This window comes from Astatotilapia calliptera, chromosome 12 (assembly GCF_900246225.1).
Source record: "Astatotilapia calliptera chromosome 12, fAstCal1.2, whole genome shotgun sequence".
Classification (NCBI taxonomy): Eukaryota; Metazoa; Chordata; class Actinopteri; order Cichliformes; family Cichlidae; genus Astatotilapia; species Astatotilapia calliptera.
The window spans coordinates 30,918,105-30,941,293 of record NC_039313.1 but is presented as its reverse complement, the minus strand read 5'-3'; the positions used below and the strand labels follow the sequence as shown (position 1 = coordinate 30,941,293).

At 41.4% G+C, this 23,189-nt stretch overlaps 1 protein-coding gene across 3 annotated transcripts in view; it reads left to right on the top strand.

Annotated features, from left to right (window-relative positions):
* Positions 1 to 23,189, top strand: part of kremen1 (kringle containing transmembrane protein 1) — a 63,295-nt gene that overhangs the window by 19,896 nt on the left and 20,210 nt on the right. For all 3 annotated transcript variants that reach the window (XM_026186146.1, XM_026186145.1, XM_026186144.1), the window contains exons 2-3: positions 4,341 to 4,503; positions 12,557 to 12,648. In XM_026186146.1, the coding sequence (XP_026041931.1) occupies positions 4,341 to 4,503; positions 12,557 to 12,648 (255 nt within the window). The remainder of the gene's footprint in view (positions 1 to 4,340; positions 4,504 to 12,556; positions 12,649 to 23,189) is intronic.

Genomic DNA, 23,189 nt, shown 5'->3' with positions numbered 1-23,189 from the left:
ATGACCTGGTTATCTGAGGCTACAACCTATGACAAAAGCAAGGAATGAAAAGGGGGACTGTAAATACCATTTAGAAGTCATTGTCTGCAGATTTACCTACTTAGAGGCATCTGTTCTCATCGCTTTGCTTTTTTCTTTGCACTTGCATTGACCCTTGCATGAGGGTGCTTTTAAAAGAAAAACCTCTCAAGCAAGGAGGTGAGGTGTGGTCCATTAACCGCTGAGCTGCCTCCTCTTAGAAGTCACTGACTTCTCCGAAGCATCTTCTAACTTCATTAAAGCAGCCGTACTAAACGTGCGACTGTCAATTTGCCTTTCTGTGATCTTCTGAAATTTACATGTGGATTGAGGATGCTGTTGTACAAAAGGGGAACCACACTTGTGTTACCACCAGCTGTGTCGCCTCTGAAAAGAACCCTGTAACCCCACACATCTGGCCCAGTTTGGCCAACATTAATGGCAACCAGTGCAATGCACTGTATTAATCATGTGTCATTTCTGTCATCTTTGTTTGTAGACTTTGAAACAAAACTTTGAAACATTGCACACATTCTGCGGGCTGCCTCCAGTTTTTGAGCTTTGTTAGTGCCTGAACAAATTGGTTTTAGTCCGTAATACTGTACATGCTTACTTCTATCATAAACTCATTTTGTGTAATGTTGTTATAGGGGAAATGTTGCTCACGCAGTAAGCCTGTTTTGCTGTCCCCTGAGTCCAAAGCATGTAATAAAGATGGAAGGAAGCTCTTTATGTCAACCCTCTGTGAGGAAGCAGTTGTCTGTAATTATCGCTGCTTTTCATCCCTCCTAGCAAACACAACAAATAAGTGCTCTCGTGTGACCGGGCAACATGTTTCAGAGAAACTATTTGTTTGTTTGTGTTCTTGAGATCACACGACCACAACCCCATACAGTTTTTATCGCTTTTCGTCACCCATCTTTTTTGGAGCATCAAGTGGATTTCGAGTTGCAATGTGGAAAGCATTAGCCTCAAATCCCAGCAAATATAATAACAGGGCGATTAGTTCTCTCTCTCAGTGATTTTCTCCAGTTTGTGCCTTCTTTTTTTTTGCCTCTCGTTGCTGGGGTGGTGCTGTATTTTGTGAGCACAGGGCTTGGTCAAGGGCGAGTCCTCCTCTTCTCTTTCCCGGACTTTTTCTATTTGTAGATCTGCATGTATTTTATTGGAGTTTTTTCCCCATTTTCTCTCGCTTTTATGCGGTGGTGGTTCTGTTTCCCATCACAGTCTATGATGAAACCACAAGAAAGCCCGGGGCCTTGTGACGAGAGCGCAACAGTTGCTTGGTGACAAGTAAGAGGGTGTGAGGAAAGGGCTGGGTGTGTTTGGAGGGGAGTGGGCCTGAAGTGGCGAAGAGCCAATCAGTGGATGAGCTCTTCCTTTTCTGGAGGACAAGGATAAAGGGTCCATACCTACGCCGTTCCAATGCAAAATTGGCCTTTTCTTTTTAGTGTGATAGATGTGTGGGCATCCGCAGGGCTTTTAAATGGGCCATTCATCTTTACGATGGCCTCACTTATATCAGAGTCCTTGCAGATCTGTTACTTCCCATTCCCACCACAAGCAAATGATGCCTCAAAACCACATGGATCAACCCCCTACCCTCCCACCCCCATCTCTGTAACAGTGGCAAAACGCTGCCATATTTACCCTCTCATCCTGGAAAGCTAACTTGGCCACAGCGGTGCGGGATGTTTGCCAGCGGCAACCCATTCCAAGCGGACCATGTGCAGACAAGCAATGCTTCATCCTGAAACTCAAGAGGAAAGTTTCCTGAAGGAGGAGAAGAGAGAGAGATGGAAGACATTTGCAAAGTCATTTGGCTCTTTCTTTTTGATACAGTGCATTGAGCAGCTCTGCATGCAGCCAAGTTCGGTCAGTTTAATGCTCACTCTGTTTGAGGAGAAGATATTTGAAGGACGTGAGCTCATTTGGGATGCAGTCAGTTGCCCTGTCCCTCCTGATGTTATCCTCTTTGACTTGTGGAGTAACAGCCATGATTGCTTTTGGGGAGCAGTGACTCATAATTGCTCTCGTCCTGCTGCCAAAGTCTCAGAAGCAGTGTTTCCCTGTCTTTTTGTTGCCATGACTGCCAACATCCAAAAAATTGTAAATACAACATAAAATCAACATATGAGTCCCATTTTACCAAATGAGGATACGTTACATTAAGAATAATTATCAAGATAAGTGTTGAAGCAGAGCAGCCAGCATTAATCCTGAGAAAAAGCCCCCCCCTGCCAGAAGTCCCCATAAACTCTGCATCTGTTTGCAGGTGCATCTTTTGAGGCCTGAGAAGTGAGCATTATTTAATATGCCTCGTCTGTCCTCTGGATGTCAGCCTGATGATAACTTGTTTCCTCCACTCATCTCATAGCTCCCCTATGTAAGGTTGGCAAGTGCATGACCCCCACTGAAACACCATTAAGCTGTTTTTCCAATTTTATGGAGTCGTGTTCTGCCTCAGCCGCTCTCAGGTGGATTTACGATCTGCTGGTTGATATCCTTGCATGCCAAGACAGTATTAATTTGCTAAGAGAGAAGGGAGCCATTTACAGACAATAGAGTGGCATCATAATTGCAGGAACCTGACACCCTGCAGCTCCTTGCTGCTGTTGAACTGCTGTCAGCCAGACGATGAATAGCTGATAAGCTTGACTGAACAACACAGCCGAAACAACTTTAATTAAAATCAACTTTGGCTGACGCACTGAGAGCAGTCGGGACGCTGATTTACTCTAAATTAAGTGTTAGCACTACTTTGTGGTGGATGCAAGAAGCTGGAATGCATGTTTGCGTGCAAACTAACTGCTGTAAATATCGCACAGCATGCTGCAGAGTATGGGAAGCTAATTATAAAAGATATGAAACTTTAACGACACTTAGTTTTAGTGTAAGTAACTTAATTGTACATTTATTTACCGCTTCACGTGTACCAATAACACGCAGAGGGTTAACTTGGAAGTTCATTGATCTACCACAGAAAATAACTTTTTATCAGTGCTGCTCAGCTCTCCTTATCTGTGCGACTAGCTCAGAGAACCAGCAAAGAACGGACCTGGCAACTGACCACAGAAGTAACGTTTAAAGTCTGTGAGGGTAAAGCATCCCCAAAGAAATGCTTATCTGTGTCAGTTGAAAGAGAACGACAGAAAAGCAACGGCAGAGAAGAAGCGAGTAGACGAGAGCGAGAGAGCAGAACAGATGACAACACACCAGAGAGGAAGTTGGGAAACTTTGGATTGAAAAGAGAATATGAAAGAGCCTTGGAGCACAGCTGGCTCACCAAGGGGTATAATGACTGTCATATTGCAGTGCATTAGGTCATACTCAGCCCAGACAGCTTAGCTTGATAAAAGGGGCCGGTCATTGGCGAACCACATACATAGCAACAAGACCCCAGTATTGTTTGCTCCTCATTAATGTTTGACTGACAGGCAAGAAGTAAAACTGTTGTGATATTTATGTGTGCTCTTCTTCTTTGTGGAAATGTCAACTTGTTGCTCTTGCAGCATCTTTTGCACCTTCTGTTTGCACAAAAATGAATGCCATACCTGTACACTGAGAAGCCTGTTTTGATCCCCACATATTAAAGAAAATGGGTTTCCTGATCTATCAGCCATTCAAGTTACGAGAATTTACGTCATCTGTAATCAAAACAGTCACACAATAAATTAATATTTTCCATTGTAATGCAATCAAAAGAGGAATTCAGTTGTAGCTGTTAAAGCTCTCTTGACAGGATCCCCCCCGAGGCTCACTGTGATGAGCGGTGATAGCTCATCATCGTTCCATCAGCCGTTGTTTATTTGAATTCCCTTTTCAGCGAAGAAAAGCTCTGAACCAGCCATTGTTTGCCTTGGGAACCCGGCTTTCTCTTTTTTTCTTGCGCTTAGCCAGATGGTTGTTATACACTTCCTCAAAATTCAATCCATATTTGCTTTTGCTACATATCTGCAGGGTCTTTTCTTTTCTTTATGCTCGTGTGTTTGCATTAATTGAAACAATGTTGTCATTGATCTTGCTTTAACATTTTTTTGGCCAGAGTTTAAAATGTATGGAGCCTGGGCAAAGAATATAATTATTCCAAACTTTTCATCTATATTCATTCCAAAGACATTAAAAAATTTAATTGCACAAGTAAATTTCACAGTCCAGATTCTTAATAAAGCAGGACACATGTGCGGCTGAGTTTTACGCGCCTGTTTAAAAGCTTTCTCCAAGTGTTTGATTTTCAGTTTAATACATGGCTAATTCCTTACTGCAAACATTAGAGGCTGCTTTATAATCGTAGTTCACGTTCTCTCTCTCTCTTTTTACAGAGTGTTACACTGCCAATGGAGAAGACTACAGGGGCTTCCAGAACCAGACCAGCCTGCATGGGGGTAAACCTTGCCTTTTCTGGAATGAGACCTTCCAGCACCCTTACAACACCCTCAAATACCCGAATGGAGAAGGAGGTCTGGGCAGCCATAACTACTGCAGGTGAATATTTTACTTTCCACAGAGCCATAACTTTAATTTCAGTGGTCACTGGGACATAAAAACTGCAGAATCAGACCCAATGAAAAAATCCCTCAAAAGTTGGTTGACTTTAACTCAAATTTGAAGTTTATATAGCTTTTACAGTAAGCTAGTCATCTGCTATACATGCGCACAGTTTCACAACATAAAAGCTTCGTTCGTGACGCAATCCAGAACAGTATCTGTGTTCAGCTCAACAGAGCACTGAGCAAATGCCATGCTAATTCACACTGTGGATAACAAGAAAAAGTTAAAAAGTACATTTTTACAAGATTAATGAGATGTTTGCCACCATCCACACAGAAATAAAACACTGCGATCTGTTAATGCATAGAATTAAGAACTTAAACTCCAGTACATCACAAGATACAAATGTGACTAAAAAGCCTGAAGGAAAGGGATGTGCACAGTCAAATTTGTCTTCTTTCTTATCTCTTTGCTCACAAGCTCTCAGATTTCGCATTTTCAATAGAAGTATTTAGTTAGAAGAGAGTGGCATTGTTGTTTTCATCACAAAATATGAAGCTGCCGCCAGCAGCTGTCAGCTTGCTAACTGGGCTTAACACAAAGACTGGTAACAGGTGGAAACAAGTGGCCTGCCTTTGAGCAAAGGTAGCAAAAACCACTAATGAACACGTTGTATTCTGTTTGTTTCATCCTTACAAAACCGAAGCTCATGACCAGTAATTTCCTAGCCGGGAACCACTGCTCCAAAACTGTTTCTGTTCAACCTTTTTTCTTTTTATACCTTTGTTACTCTAAATCCAGGATGGACTCACTTCCCTCGGAGGTCACACTCACCTCAAAGTGACCTGTGCATCCATAAATTGATTTAGGTGATTAATAAATAAGGCCTGATTTCACAAATGCAGTTTCTGATCTTTTGTTGACAAGGATTTCAGCGTCTAGATGTAGAGCTAAGGGTAAAAGTTCATTTAGGCATTTCTCTGCAAGCTTCACTCCTTTCCACACACAGCCTTTTGAGCAAGCTTTTCTGGCGGTTGCCTGGAAGAATAACAAATTTTTCCCTCATGCTGTTTGTTGTAAAGCAATCTTCTTTTGTGTTGCAGATCCATCAGATTTACCACAAAGTCCTAAGCTGTGGCTCACAGTCTAAGCCTACCAATTATATAAGCACTTATCTTGTTTTTGTTTATGATGATGATCATTTGTTATTGATTAGTAGCGCCTTAAAAAGTTTCTTTTCAATACTGCTGTTTGACGGAGCTTTGAACTTCGTGGACAAAGCACTTGACTTTGTGAAGAATTTAGAGTCATGTTGTTGTTGTCTTGCAAAGGGTTTAAACACCAGGGACCAGCTAAGACATTTGCTTCTGAATATTTTATATGTAGTACCAGAGGAGAACGTTTAGCCCTGTCACCGCAAGGACGCAAATACGCCTGAAGAGTTTGTGTAAGCAAATCTCTATTCCTCATCCCTGGAATGTGAAGGGACACAGTGGCTTTGGGTGTCTAGCAAGCCCTTTCTCTCCGTCAGTCACACTCCAAGTACAACTGTCAGTATTGCATGCACAACTGTCAAACTTGTGTATTTTCAGGGAGCCACACTCATTCGTGAGTCAGTTCAAATTCGCAGAGACGTCCAGAACAGTGGCTTGGCCCAGATCGCCCGGCCATAAGAAACAGAACACCCCTTCCTCCTCCTCCTCCCGGGCCCAAAGCCTCTGAAAGCCTCTCTATGTCATGGTTGTAAACTCATAACGGAACAATGCTTTCAAGTGGCACTGGACAGATTTGTTTTTACTTCAGCTGGATGGGAATTCGGAAGATTTATGAGCAGGATACATGCAGAGGATGGAGAAAAGCTTTCCTGCGTATTAGAAGCGTATTATGTCCAACACACCATTCAAAATGGACATCTTCATTTTTAGGATTTGGCTGTTTTCTTGGCCCCTGAAGCAGTAAGCAGACATTCCAACTCATTGATAGCACGTAGCTTTGCTTCACTCACGACAGAGGGATTTCTGTCACTTAGGGCTGTAGCAACAACTGTTTTCAGAGACCCTCCTTGTAAGGAGTCACCCATCAGCATTGCTATGGGAAGCAAAGTGGCCTGTTCATTGTGGAAAGATGAGGGATGGCATTTTTGTCTGTACAAGGTCAAGCATTTGTGAATGTCTGTGCATGTTGTTGACTGCAAATGTTATGAACATACCCGCAGAAGAGGGAGTTATCCCACTGCATAAAAATGTGTAATGCTTGATTTGTTTGATCACAGAAAGCTGGCTCACGAGATGGATTTTTCCAGCCATGTGGGAAAGTGTCTTGGACATTGTTGCCCAATTTGAATTGTAAATCTCCTTATTTGCATGTGGTGCATCTTGCAATTCAAATTGTTTCCAGTGTTTCTTTAACCCTCTTTAACCTTCAGATGCTTTCTCATCTCCCTGACCTACCCATGTTTGTCTCTCCTCTAAGGTTTAGATTTTTGTCGACAGTTCTGGCTTGAAAACAAAGAGGTGGTAATCCTTGGACAAAAGAAGTACCAGCAAGAAAATGGAGTAAAATGAGGAGAGCCAGGGAAATGTTGGCATGTCTAACTGTTAGGCCAATTGTAGTGTTAAGAGGTGAGAATTGAAGCCAGTGCCCAGGTGGAAAGTGTGAATCCAGGAATCATCACACATCTTAATTTTAACACACAGCTCCAAGCAAATATCAAGTTTTGTGAAGCAGAGAAGTAGAGGATTACAAACTGACTTTTAGTCCCATCATTGGCGTTTTTCCTGCTGGTGATTTATTGGAGAGGGCACCAGAGTGGTGCTGAAGAAAGAACCCTAACAGCCCCCACATTTCATTTTTATAGCCCGCTATAAAATATCCGAGTGAAAACAGGGGGAAACTGGGCAGAGGGGAAATGTCACATTATTCCCCTGCAAAGAAAGGAGCACAAAGCCTCAGGAAAAGGACAAGAGCGCTCATTTCTAAGCTGAGTCTTAGCAAGGCAGTGAATATCACATCGCTAATTATCAGCCTGGTTGGATTTTGAGCTGATTTCTTGTTATGAAATAGATGTTAATTCTAACTCTTGGTGTTGAGCTCGGATGTTGCGTCCTAATAATTATGCAGTTGTACGCTTAAAAAAAGACACTTTTTTTTTCAGACCTTAAGCACTTCTTTGACATTTTGGTAATACTTTGTGACTTTCATAAGAAGAGCATCACAGAAATAGAAATCCTGATTTATATTTCATTTGTTCGTTCTAATCCACTGTTCCTTAAGGGCTGCTATTGGACTGCATTAGTGTGAGGGTGTGAATTGCTTGAAGGTTCAGTGGGTGGTTGAATAGCTTTGCCATCCATTTGATGGCTATATATATGCAGGTGTGTGTGTACGGTAGGATTTATGAGTGTTCAGTATGGCTTCTAATGCTTTTCCCTTACATAGATGAGATAATGGAAATGCCAGAGTGAAAAGTGTTCCCCAAGTTGATTGTAATTGAATCTCCATGATGTCAGGTGCAAATTTGAGGTCAGACAAACTGCAGCCAAGTTGTCCACTGGTGGTATTACTTTATTGTGATCCCAAGGTGCTGCTTTGTTAAATTGAGGAAGTTAATAGAAGTGTCCCACAAGAAGATGTACATCAACATTATAGTAATATCAGAAGCATAGAAGGAACAAACTTCCTGTACTAAAATGTTCTCCTTATTTGAGCAGGTTTTTGTGTTCGGTTTACAGATGGTTTGGTTTCTTTCGTCTTCGTTTTGAGATGTTAAGAGATTTCTGCCTCCATTCAGCGATGCACACCGCTGCTGGATATGTTTGGGGAACAATAATGAGCTCCTGATTGTATAGTATTATATTATAATCCACATTTTATCATTTTATCTGTGTCTCCAAGATGTAATTTGTTCTGTTCAGACTACTTTGGTGTGTGGTCCTATGTCCGGGTTAAATAATCTTTAAATAAGTGTATTAATACTGTGATACTTTGTTTTCTTAAAACATACTCTCTATTTATTTATTTTTGCTGCCCTTTGCATTGCAGATCACAGCACGTTGTTGTCCTTGAAGCAATTAACTTCTGCCTTTATACAGACTGATATTGACTGACTGATCTTTGCTGATGCCGGTGTTCATCTTTTGCAATGTTTTTGGAGTTTGAGCGAATACAAATAGTGGATTGGTCAATCTGAGTTATTTTGAAAAATCACTTTTGGAGCTAGGTGGTTTTAAAGTATTTCCTGCAACTTGGTTTGTGGTGTACAAAAAAGTTAACAGTGTGTTAATCAGCAGCAGTGTCCTGTTTCCTCAGGCCTCACTGTCAACAGCTTTCATTTGGGTATGTTTTGTGCTGAAGAAATTGTTTAAACAAAAACTGATCTGCTGATTACCCAAAGCAGTGACGACTGTTTATCTCAAAGCATACACCAGTCAGCCACAACATTAAAACCATTGACAGATGAAGTGAATAACACTGATCATGTGGTCGCAATGCAAATTATCTGCTGGGAAACCTCAGGTCCAGGCAGTCATGTGGATGCTACTTTCACACGTACCCCACCCCCTCTCGCTACGCACTGGGACAATGCTCCCAGCCGCACTGCAAAAATGCTCCAGAATGGCTCGAGGAACATGGCCCGGCCTCCAGAATCCCCGGATCACACTCCGATTGAGCATCCGCAGGATGTGCCATAACAGGCCAGAGCCACAGAGGCCCCACCCTGCAACCCACAGCACCCAAAGGATCGCGTGCCAACATCCTGTTGCCAGACACCCAAAGGCGATTTTGTGTCCATGATCCAATCAGACCAAACTGTTTTTGTGGGCTCACATCCCCTACGCATTATAGGCAGGAGGTTTCAATGTTGTGGCTGATCAGTATATAGTTTCTGTTGCTGCTGTGAGTGCTGTGAAATCATTTCATTTCCCTTAAACATATCAAATCTCAGAAACTGATATTTTCCAGGCACGTTTAAACCAAGATTATTGACATATAAGATATGAATAAAAGTAAGGTAAAAAAGTATGAGGCTGGTTTACCAGCAAGACAGGACACGGGAAGATCACAACTTCACATTTAGCACAAGTAGACCATGAGAGAGCAACAATAGACAGTAGACTATACATATCAGCCTACAACTGACAAGCCCTCTTCTTCAATACATGCATTCATGGAGCACAGCAGCGGGCAGCAGTTTGCATGCTAAATCATCCAAGTCAATTAAAGAGTCTTCTCTCAGGCAGTAAATTGCCAGACTCTGATCTGCTGTTGACCTCAAATCCCTATCCAGACAAGCCTCTCGCCACCACTGTGCAATCAGCATTTCTCCACTCTCCAATTCGGCAAAATGATGAATGTGACTCTTTCAAGTTTTTTTTTTCCATATCTTCAATTGTTTAAACAAAAGTCACTGTAGAATCTCGAGTTTATCTCATGAAAAAATGTTAGGACGTTTCATCTCCAGATTTCCAGAATTTGAAAACATAGTCTGAAGTAAAGGATTTCTTTTCAATAGTTACGTGCAGTTTCCGTGCCAGGCATCATACATTTTGGGACTAACGTAAAGGAAACCTTTTGAACAGCAGCCAGCTAACAACAGCTGTTTTTCTCAGTCTTCGTTTGTAAGCCCCTCTTTCCTTCAAATGCGCAGCTTCGGAGCCTTTAAGGCAAAATGCAATGTGGCTATAATTGGCTCAGTACCAAAGTGTGTGGCTCACTCTGAGCAAAATGAGTCGATCAGCGTAATTGTGCCAATTAAATGTCCAAACATCTTCTGTGATCTACCTCTGGGTATGGGAGTGTTTCAACAAGCTCATCTACTCAGAGCCAAGCAGGCAATCTGTGACGCACACAGAGGTGAATGCAACCTCAGACACACACACACATACACACACACAGACAGACACACTTTATGCAGTATATATATATATACGTAAAATGGATTTCCGCATTAAGTTTTCCGCTGATCTGCCCTATGCTACCTCAGCTGTCTGCTTTCCACCTTCCATTTTGACCCTCACACACACTCTGTATGTGTGCGAGCTAGCAGCTCGAGGCAGGATTGATTATATTTCCCAACTTTTTGGGCTTGCCTGTTCATTTAGCTCCGTGGATGATGTTCTCATGCTTTTACTGAAAGGGTGTGTGCAGGTGTGTGTGTGTGTGTGGGTTAGAAAAAGGATAAAATGCTATCTGAGCTCCAGGGTTTTGGTGAAAGCTCAGAGAGGGGGAGCACACTACATCATGTACTGTTCAAAGATGTCAGTAGGTCAGATTTGGGTTGGGTGGTCTGCTGGATGGATGTTTTTTTAATGCTAATGGCTGTAATTCATGCCTGACTTTTGGAGGGATGATTAAGAAAGTGCACTAAATTACATAAGTGGCAGCACTATCTTAGGTTTGTTCTTGGAGTCTTATTTCAAATAGGACTATTATGTGTTGACAGGCGCAGAAAGGAAAGAAGAGGAAGAAGAAATGGAGAAAGGGTATATATATCAGTGGTTTTATGCTTGGACCCAGTTTTTTTGCTCTTTTTCGCCATTTTAACAGTAGCCTCGGGGTAAACAAACAGGTGTCTGCCTCCAATTTGGGTGGAGCGACAGACAGATCTGCACTCATGATATCAAGTCCAAATTTACTGGCAACCAAGGCTGGTTTCCTGTGAACATGGGAACATTTTAGGTTGAGAGAGATGATCGTGACTAGATGAGCCTTTTCTTTAAGACTCCCATGGCTAACAGGATGCAATAAAGAAAGCCATGTTTGCTATGAATTCAGAGTAAAAGCTTTAAGGAGCTTAAACTTCAGTTCAACTCTGAAAAGTCTTCTTTGTCAATACCTCATTCTCAGTGTGAAAAGAGAGGAGGAAACTCAGGATAGTGTGTTAGATAGCAGAATAAAAGACGTGGAAACGCCCTTCACAACTGTGCGCACAAAAGGTGAAACGGGATAGTGCAGCGCTGCAGGGCTTTGTCAAGATGCTACAATGAGGTGTGTCAAAAGAGATGAAGAAAAGGTTTTTGGCAATTACCGTCAGCGCTAAAAAATAGCGATGTCATCTTAGAAGGCTTCTTTAGTCAGCAGAGAGTGTATTTTTCCAGTTTGGAATTATCTTGAAATGGAGCTTAAAGACATGAAGCAGACCAAGTTGCGCTTCCGCTGCACACTTGCTGCTTTGACTTTATTTATCGACAAATTAGAAGTTACTGTGAAGGTCATGATTTACAAAGCTGGATGATTACCCTGGAGATATGAAGCCTGCACAAGGCTTTTAGGTATCTTCAATCCCACTTCTCATCGCTTTTGTAAGTGAAACTGAAAAGGAAAAGCACTGAGGGGCCCATCAGCCTTATTCTCATGGGTTTAAAGGGCCTTGATGAGGATCAAAAGAGGCCATAGTCTCAGACAAAAGCTTGGCCCCATCAGCCGTCCTTTTTTTTAGGTCTGTGTCTGGCCCAGAACAAAGAGGCTTCCCCCCCAACCTCTAACTAGACCAATTGGACTGGCTCTTGACTGGCATGCAGGGTCGAGCCTCCAGAGTACAGAGGAAGGGGTGAAACCAACAAGCACCAAAGGGTGCTACTAAGGATGACTGACACAGCTGAGATAATCTCCTTCTGAAACATAGTTGAGTATTCAGTCGATAGCCGGTCTTTTTGATCTGATATCCCACTATCATTTCTTCTTCCCATGCTTTTCCCTAATCCTTTTTTTCAGCTCTCCTCAATCTTTACTCTGAGAGAGAGCAATCTGATGCATTCACCCATCATTTTTTTAATAATAGATATCTCGGTACGTGCAAAATTTCCTTATTTCCACTTTAAACAAAAAATGTGCACAACAACAAACATCTGGCAAAGAGCAGGGCAAACACCAACCCGTTTTTAAATGAAGCGGGTTGTTAAACAGGGAAACATTGCAAATTATGTGCTGCTATACTGTCAGATTATAATTTTATAATCACAAGAGGAGCTTCAACTATTCTTCCCACTATTTGTTTCTTGTTTAAAATTATCCAATGCAGGCAAATGATTGTTATAATTTTCTGCAGGAATCCTGATGGGGATGTTCAGCCGTGGTGCTACATTGCAGATCATGAGGACGGGATCTACTGGAGATACTGTGACATCCCTACATGCCAGAGTAAGAGACTGCCACTTCTTTATCTCGCTCTCTGTCTTCATCCCTTCCATGCCCTCAGGGGCAAATCTTGGGCATACGGTCCAACCACTTTCATTGCTATGCTCATCTTCTCGCCTGCTATGAATAGCTTTTATGGACTGCGGTGGCTTGTACACAGCTATTATCATCTAAAAAATGTCTCTAATTGCCTTCCGTCACTCCTCCTCCTGCCATGCCTGGGCCTGTCTTCAAGCTGTCACTGCCTACTTGTGTGTGTGTGAATGTGCGTGTGTGCATTTTTGTATATATCTATCTTCATAAGTTTCCCCCTTTGGCTTTGCAGCTTGTTTTGACATGCTTTTTTGATGTGAGCGACTATGTGCATCTACCAGTTTGTGGATGCTTTTGTGTGTTTTGTTCACATGTGGGTGTGAGAGTTTCCCTGTCCAGTAATTCCGGGATTAATATGTGTGATGGACTGTTTACACAGGGAGATTTAGGGCTTCTGTGTGTCTTCTCTACTAGTTTGGCACATATCTAGAAAGAGCTGCCTGTCTTTAATCCCGGTGCTTTTGTTCCTTCCACCTTTTTAATCGCTCCTGTTGAAAACAGACTCTGATGGATCAGCCTAACACTGTTTTTGATGCCAAATATCTGAATACCCGCAGAGGAGATTCAGATCTAGTGATTTATGGCATGTAACTGGTGCACATGCTGATGTTATTAAATGCAAACAATGTGTTATTATAAAAGTGCCAATAAAGTTGGGAAACAAATATTATTTTAATAACTAAATGAATCTGATAAGTGAGCACAATAGGAGAGATAAAGGCAAAAAATTTTACCAAGCAGAGCTTGACTGATTTGTTTAACTTACATAAATATTCCATTTTCCTCTTCAGTCATGAATGAATAACATTCCATTTAATCTAATCAAACCCTACTTTATCGCTGCGTGCCTGAGATTCCTTCTCTATATTTATGTATTTTCTATTATTATTTTTCCAAATCCTTAAATATCTATTGTACTTCTCCTGTGGCTGCCTGAGCCCTTTTCATTCCTTAATATTTAATGTGTGTAGTGTTTAGTTATATCTGCAGTGCTTACCACTGTCACCGCATTAAGGGTCTAACCTGTTCTGCAGGGTTAGTGATGCTAGTCCAGAAATCCTAATTAATAAAGACTAAAGACCACAAAAAAGAGGTAAAAAAGAAGAAGAAAATGCAGCCTGTCTTGGAACTTGAGGTAAAACAGTAGAAATAGTGCAGGTGGAAAGCTGCAAAGCTTGCAGTAGGTACTACGAGGCACTACTAGGCCTCAAGAACCTCCCAGCCCCTCTAGCTATCCCACCATTATCCTGTCTGAGTAGCATGCCTGACTAAAGCCTGCTGTTTGAATGGCCCGGAACCCATTAACCCGTCTAATAATGCCTGTTGGCTGCACGGCCTGTGTGTGTAGCCATAGTTATCCTCGGTATATTATGCATATAGGAGCTTGTCTGTATCCCATTAGAGTTTTGACTGACCTATTTCAGACAACTGTCCATTTAGCACAGTGTGTTTTTCCTCCCAAACCACAAAGGTTTGGAAGAGCAGTGTGTACATTGAGAGCTTGTCACTGTCTTTGGTAAAATTAGGCCAGCTTTTATTCCGTATGGATATACCATGTGCTGGTTGAGCCTTGTTTTTGTTTGGGATCCTAGTACTGCGTATGTAACCCATCCTTGTGACATGTGGCCAATTTTCAGCTGCTCAGAGCTTTGCCCATATCAAGTGCTGCCTTACATGATCGTTCCCTTTTTTGTTTGGCTGTTGAAAGTTAGATAGAGCAATGAAACATAAGAAAAGGAGATGGGGTGTGCTGCGAGCCAGGCATTCAGTGTCATGAAAACATGCTTGTTTGGTGGAGACGGTTTCTCCCTGCAGGGGTACGAGGCAGCTTTCAGACACGAATGCTCTGTCTCATCTATTGTAAAACCACAATCGCCACGTGGTGCCTCACCTTCTGGCGCTGTGTGTTCTCAATCTTCTGCGTTTGAAAGCTTCGGCTGCCAAGTGAGAGAATGCTGATGTTCTTTTGGTGTCAGTGTTCTCAGTCTGCGGCTGGCTACAATAGCCTCAAAAACACTGTGGTGTGCCAGAGGAAAGGCAACAGTGGTCTGTGTTTTCATTTTGTCTCACTTTTGTTTTGTCTGTGCCTTCGTTTTGTCTGCTTTTTTGCTTACGTTTGATGTCGTGTGGTTGGTAGTGGGTCGCCACTCGCTGAGCCACCTGCCGCAGCCTTGCTAGTGGTTCGTCTGTGATCCAGCTGGGTTTCCTGTCATCTAGGGTCATGCCACCCCTGTTGAGGGTGACACACCCTGATGGAGCATCCACAGGCAGGCAGGTCACACGAGGCCAGGAACTGACAGTGTGGATTACAGCGTAGGTCAGTACATTTGTTGATCTTAGTAATCCCTCATGGCAGCGTCATGTGGTGGAATTGTCTAAACATTTCAAAAAGGCACGCTGTCAGTGCACGTCTGTACACAATGACAGCTGCGCAGCAAGTTTTGTCCTAAAGGTAGAGCCGCTCCTCGTTGCCAGATCGGTAAATGCTCGCTGTCGTTATATATTGAAGTCCACATCTTGCTTCGAACATTAGCCTTGCTCTTCTGACAGCAGTTCTAAACATTTTCACATAACTAAAATCTCAATTCCCCTAAAATTATCTCATTATTAAACTGCACTGAATGTTCTTTTGAGTAATGTGACTCTTTCATTCATTGTGAAATTTAATTTTCTCAACGTTGTAGGTGAGTTGAATGCTGATACATTTTAACCAGGCTTTTAGTGTACCGAGAGGACTATGTTTTAGCAATGAACTGTAGAAAGCAACAAGTCCACTCAGGTCCTCCAACTAAGTGATCGCATCTGTCGTGTCTTACTAAACCCATACAAGCATTCCTGAAACAACATACACAACGTGATAACATGCACGTCAGAAGGCCTCAACACACCCATTTTTTGACCCAGAGACTGGAGGTTAAAGCTTGCCTGTGATGGGTTTGGGATGATGTGCACACTTGTGATAATGTTAAACTCAACGTAAAAAGCTCCATTCTACAGGATGCCAAGTTAAAGGTGACGCCACTCATTTTTTACATGCAATTTTACATGCAATTTTTCACGCGTTCCACAGAGGCCATACTATAGATCATAATAACAGCTTGTGAAATCATTTTCTGAGGAAGGATATATAAAGGATGGACATGGCCGCACTGATGTCACAAGTAAAGTAGTAAATTCCCGTTGTAACACCTCAAGCTGAGCATTTTGATCATGGCTGTCTTGGTATCTTGACCATGGGGTGACTGTGTCAGAGCAACCGTCCTGCCTGCTCGTGTTCTAGTGACTCGACAATGACAAGACGAGTGTGCCCTAAATAATAATATCAGTAGAGACCAGAATGTTTGCTGAAGAGACTTTTTTTTAACCAAAAGAGTCTGGCTGTTAGAAAGAATGCATTTTAAGGAACTTCAAAACTGTTTTTACATTTTAGACTTAAAAGCTACATCCATCCTTTATGTACAGTCTGTTGGGAGGAAGGAATTTTCTAATGAGGTGGAAGGAAAACCTGCGACCAAACCAGCAGGTTTATTAAATTTAAAACAAATGCAACTGCTAAATCCATTAATTCAAAGTGAGACAGTAAGTGGGAGGTAAAAGAAAAATGAGTTTGTGGTTACTTGCATTGACAGCAGATTCATCAAACATTAGCTCAGTTTGAAAATATGCTTTACTCACTTGTTAAAACATGCAGTCATATTAGTGATTGATAAGATGACAAAAAAACCACGAAAAAAAAAATCTGGTTAAAATTATAGACCTAACTTTTTACAAAGGATTCTGTTGCTGTACGTCTCTGTTGTGATGTTCTGAAATGCTTGTTTACATGACCACTGACAGTGTGATGGTTCCTTCCCTAAAGCATTCCATACTGCAGAGACATTTTCTTTTGGTGTGGCTCCTTGAAGCTGACACGCATTTGCTTGATGCTATGCGCTGACTGAATTTGACTGACAGAGTGAAACTGTCAGGGTGAAGTCTTCAAGCGTTTGCCAAGATAAAGTCGCTTTGATGTGCACATTGGAAGCTCATCTTTCAACAGCATATAACCAAGAAAAACTTGTTATGCCACTGTGTTCCTGTAGTATGGAGATGTGGAGCATTTGAGTTTTCCCCTTGGTTTCCTTCACTAGAATAGTTTGAAAATACATTTTTCCATGACCAATCCTAGGAATAATAAGAGTTGATAAACCCAGCTAAGCTTGCCCATGTTGCCGATTTATTTCAAGTTATATAGACTATGTGAGTGTGGTGTACAGTCTCTGTTTATTTTAGACATTGTTGCTGTGGCTGACGATACCTGCTGGGTGGTGTTAGGATGAGAGACGTTATCTTTATGCCAATATTCCCTTAAGCTCTGTGATACTTTAAGATATCATTTTGTTACAGAGCTGTCAATGTGTTTGCACCACACTTACAGTAAGTTATTCTTTTATCTGTTTAAACAATTGAGGGAATGTCTGACTAACGCTGCCGGTCAACATGCAACAATAGTCTCAATATGAGCAGTACTACACTCATCTGGCAAGGCTAACCAGTCACACCTTAAAAAGCATTAAAACAAAGCAGTAATGTGTTTGGTTCAGGTTTTATTGCTGAACGTTGAGGTAAATATGAAGTGTTGAGATAAGTGCCTTCATTTACGGTGATTTATGATGACGCTAAATGCCACTTTGAAGTTGCGGATCACCTTAGTAAACCCTGACGTACTCTTGAGTGAATGCGATCAGGTGTGCTCGTCCTCGTCGTTCTTGTTCAGTGTTTTGTGAGGAAAGTGAACAGTCTGCATGTCAAAGGTTTATAATGTCTGAAACGAGTGTTTCTTGGACTTAACTTACTTTTGAAGTTGCTATAAATGTCCATCGTCACTGCTTAAATACAAGCTGTAAACTTTAATGAAACCCTTTCCTTGTAGTGTAGATTATTTTTGTCCCCATTATATAGAAAGATGCAGTATACCACATCCTTCCACCCAGTTAATGATTTGGATTCAGTTAGTAACAAAAAGTAGAACCACTGGGTTTGTAAGGTTGTGATTAATAAAAACAATCTAAAGGGCATCAACCAGATTTTTTGACAGTTTATATAAATCTACTAAATACAGGATAGTTCAGGGTTCACAGGTGTTTTTGATTTTATATATTTATAATCAAACTATTTTTATATGCAGCTCTAATAGATTTATATATATTTTCGAACTATTTTTTATATTTTATAACTTTTTAATGTATTGTGTTATTTAAATCTGTTTATCAGTTACTGTTCTTACTGCCTTGGAGCAAATGAAACCACATAATTTTCTCAGGGATTAATAAAGTATTCCAATTCAAATTGTGATAGTTTTTAAAAAGGTTTTACAGTGAGGATCCTTTTTCATCATTCCCTGATGTCCATTACTGTCCACTTTTTAGGGATAAAATGTTCTGTAAATGAGGCTCTGCTTGGTTTATGAACACAATTGTATAAAGACCTTCAGATTTTTGTATAAAATTGACTTTAACCTTGTGTAACCGTAAATCTGTGTGTTTTTATACAAATCTACCGTGAATAGGTAAAAAGTCAAAGTAGCAGATATTGTAATAAAATGTCTGTACAATATAAAATGTGTTTTAAATTAAGGATTCATTTTTGAATTTTTCATTTCCCCCAATAATGTCCAGAAATGCCTAACACTTAAACTGTGTTTTGCTTTTAATGTCTTGCATCTGTTTTCTTCATGTATTACAAACTAACAGCAGGTCAAGTAAGGTTGTAGGCGAGACTCATCTCGAGGTGTCTAATGCAGGCTTGTCTCTATGTTTTTATTTTCATGTCAGAGTTAGTCCTAATGTGACACCATCCAGCGCTGAATGATTATACATGGGTGGTGTTCCTTAAGTTTAAGCTCTGGGAAAAAGGGAACGGGTTGGAGAAAGTTTTTATTTAGTATGCTATGATTGACAGGAAAGCTCAAGTAAATGGTTGAATGAGTGTCTGAGACGAGGACAAGTGCGAATCAAAATAAGCAAGAGGTCAAGACAAGTTGGACATGTGGTTTGGAAGCCCGGACCGAAGCACCACAGCCCTGCCTCGTGGCTGCTGTGGTTGCCTAAACCAGGGATGCCTTCAGGTTTTGCTACTGCAGTATTTTTCTCACTCTGTCATTGTTTTTAGAGGCCGAATATTTCCCTTAGGTGGTCTTGCACCAGCTTTCACCACAGCCAGCTTTTCGGCCATAATACTGACACAGGTTCAGGCAACATTGCATGCGTGTGTGTGCACGTGTGTGTGCACGTGTGTGTGTGCACGTGCGTGTCCCTGCACTGTTACCAGTGCAAAACCCAGTGAGATATTTCGAGTCTCAGAGAGAACATTTAACGAAGTGAGCTAATTTAGGCATTTCCTTATTTCTTTAATAAGCTCCTGTATGTAAAAAATTATAAGTACTGAAGTTGAGGTAAGGTCAGTCATGCTGTACTTATGAGTTTTCTCTGGAGATTCTCCCCCCACACAAACACATTTTATAATGGAAAACTGAAAATATGAGTCATTCTGTGTTGTTAAAACACAAAGAATGAACATAACGGATGATCCTTGAGAGCCTTATAATGTGGTTTCCCTTAAAATCATTACATTCACAAAAGGATACTCATTTTGTTAAATGGAGGCTTCTATTAAGGATGAAATAGTGTAAGTGCGTGCATGTGTTTGTGTCTGTGCGCAACCAAGTGCAACTAATGCCTGAATTCAGATTTTTGACTTAAGTACCCAGAGAGTATAAATTAAAAAAATGTTACCTGCCAAGATTATTGTCTCCCAGCCAAATTAATTGCACATTTTTCACAGAAACATGCCAAACTCCTTCTTTTTAATGCAGTTTTATGTATAGTGTTCTCGCAGGTGTTCCGTGACTAGAATTAGATGGTTACTGCTTTGCAATAATGGGACTAAAACTTTGTGCCATATATTAGGTTAACTATTCTGGAAGAAGTGAAGTGACTTTTTAAATGTTTTTAGTACTAAGCTTCACTTCTTTATGGGGTTGACATGCCCCTTTCACTTTCATTAGGCCTGCCCTTACCTGAAGAAGTGGGCAGAGGAGTTTTGAAATCACTACTATTAGCTTATTGTGACCTCTGACCTCCTTAAAGCTCACCTCCACCCACACCTGCCCTCAGGGAGAATACCTGTATGAAGTGTTATGAGGAAACTTTTAAATGCAATCTAGAAAGTAAACACACAAAAACAAACCAGAGGACAATCAGGTAAATATGGTCTCTCAGACCCCGTCTCTGGCTCCTTCCCATTCTCAAAATGTCTGGGGTTAAATCAGTCAGGACCATTAGGGAATTAGATGTATTGATCACGAGGTGAGCTGCCTGTGTAGAATGTTTGCTAATGAGTAGATGGCCATTGTTTAGTATTTCTCCTGGGAACGAGGAGGAGATGAATAGCAGGTCAGCTACTTTAGGGCTCACAAATGAGGGCTCGCTGCCAAATGTAGATCAGCTCTGCACAGTTATAATATATTTAATTTTATTTAGTGTCTATTGTATGGCAAATGGCATTCGATCGCCTAGTGTTTTTACCTGTTTTGTGTGTGTAAGTGTGTGTGTTTTGCAGGTTTGCCCATTTTCTGCTAAATTTGATCAAAATGCTTTATCATAGTCGGTCTAAGTTTTAATATTGGAAAGTAGTGACAGTGACAAAATGAGTCTGCGGTTTGTGCAGACAGTGTGTCTCACTTAATTGGGTGTTTTTAAAAGAGTCATTCTGGGAATATACTAAAAGACTACATTTAAATCTAATCTATCAAGTACTCTGTACAGTTTTTACTTTATTACTCAAACTATAGGATATGCAAGTGTCCTGCACCCTTTGGTAGTATAACACACCCATCCCATATTTCATTTTCAAGGCAATTGGTTTTTATGCTTTTTTTAAAGGTAAGGTTAACTGACTAGAACTCATATTACAGCAGTTCTGTGAGTCTGTATAAAGACGCCCTGTAAGCCAAGTAAAAGTAATCTCTACTAATCTTCTTGTTGTGCAATATTTGTTTGGCAAATGCAAATATTTGCCAATTCTCTCTAAAGCCAATGGGCCTGGGGTGGTGGGGGGCAGTGCACTTTTGCACCAAATTTCATGGCAGTACATCCATTAGTTGCTGAGATATTGCACTTGAAATTACAAATAATAACTTAATTAGTAGAGTTTCTTCGAGGGCTCGATATATTTGGCTGTTTTTGTCTATTCGTGATCAACTTTCCTCTAATTGTAGTTCGGGCCTTCTCAACCGATCAAGGAAAAATGCAAACATTTTTGGCTGAATTCCATGAAGCACAATGAATTAAATGTGTTTATGGTCCATGATAATATGTGTTTTTGGTAACCACCTGATGAGTGCAGGCATGCAGACCACATTCTCCTGCGGCACATTTATGCCTCCCAGAGGATTCATTTCAGTTTTTCTTTCAGTTTTTCTTTCATCGTTGTTTTGTGTTACCCTCAAACGAAAATATCAGCTGCGTGGATAAAATGGAGTATTTAATTATCTAATGGACAAATATCCCATGAATTTTATGGATCACATTTAAACTCCCTCTTTAATAAGGCTCTTTGATTAATGACTGCATGTTTTTTTTCTCTTGCTTCATCCTCAGGAAAAAAAAAAAAGTTGTGCGTTTAAAGGGACCATTACTGGTGCTTGTAGCTGCTAGTCTTTTATTACCTACTCTCATAAGGTTTCAAAGGATGTCTGGAAAAATGCTTTTTCCATCTATCTTTCCATTGTTGTGTTTTAGTGTCCTCTGCGGTTACACAGCTTCAGCAAAACTGTTGCTGATGCCAATTGGACCAAATAAGGGATGCAAGAATGATGCACTTATTGTTTTTGCCCGATGCTGATAGAAATACTGCCAATGAGTAAAAGTGTCACAAGTTTGAAGTTCTGCTCGTGTGTCGTTTTTACTGAAATTGCAAGATGATAAATAAAGGAGCTTATTTAACATCTGAGGTGGTCACAGAGCGTCTGCTTCTCTCTTCATCTCCCAGCTGCTCTGATATCAAGTCTCATAAAACTCCTCAGGACACAGGCTGTTTGGTTTTGTGAGGGGAGGCAGTGATGTGGTATGGTGATCGTTTTTCATCTCTTCCCTGCATTGTTCTTCTCGGACTCTGAGAGCACTAATTATTCACTTAAAGCTTTGGCTCCTGCTTGTTCCCTCTAATTAGATGGTTAGTCAGTATCCCAGGCCCCTGGGATGAGACATTGATCTCCTCCATCACAATCACATTGTGACACAGTCACCACTACACTACAGAAATGTTTAAATGGGATAAGAAACAGACATCATATACAGTAAACAAGCGCAATATGCAGTGCATTTGCCTCTCTGTCGCTCTTTCACACACACACACACACACGCACTCTCACACACACACACACGCACTCTCACACGCACACGCACACACACACACGCACTCACACACACACACACACACGCACACACACACACGCACACACACACACACACGCACTCACACACACACACACGCACACACACACGCACTCTCTCACACACACGCACACACACACACGCACTCTCTCACACACACGCACACGCACACACACACACGCACTCTCTCACACACACGCACACGCACACACACACACACACACGCACTCTCTCACACACACACACACACACACGCACACGCACACACACACACGCACTCTCTCACACACACACACACACACACACACGCACACGCACACACACACACGCACTCTCACACACACACACACGCACACACACACACACGCACGCACGCACACACACACACGCACACGCACGCACACACACACACACACACACACACACACACACACACACACACACACACACACACACAGTAACGTGCTTTGAATGTCCAACTTGCAAAGTCACTCTGCTGGATACAAATGCTTCTCTCATTCTGTCCAATAATAAGTCCTTTATTGTATAACTGTAAACTGTTCCCATTTACAGGCTGGAGAATTTATGATCTCCATAGAAAAACAAAGCATAAACGCAGCAGAAACACATAATGGCAACACCCACCTCCTTACAAACAATACTGAGTTTCCAGAAATGATTCTCCTGGGGGAGTTTGTGGCATATTTCTCGATTTCTCTTGTGTTCTCGTGGGCTGTGGTGCAGTCGACAAGACTAATCAAAGGCTTGATGAAATGCAGCAGCTGTATTTGTTTATGTATTGAGCATACTGTACTACAAAAGGGGTAATAAATGGGGCCGAGACACAATGAAAGGGAGACAGAGCGAGGAATGAAGGCAGAGAGACAGAACGGGATGGAAAGGAGAAAAAAACAGCACATAAACACCAACTGTGATAAGTGTTGTTTTCTTGCTTTGTTGCAGTTAGCATTCCTCAGAAGGCAGTGCATGTTTCAAGCGGTGTGTGTGTGCGCCTCC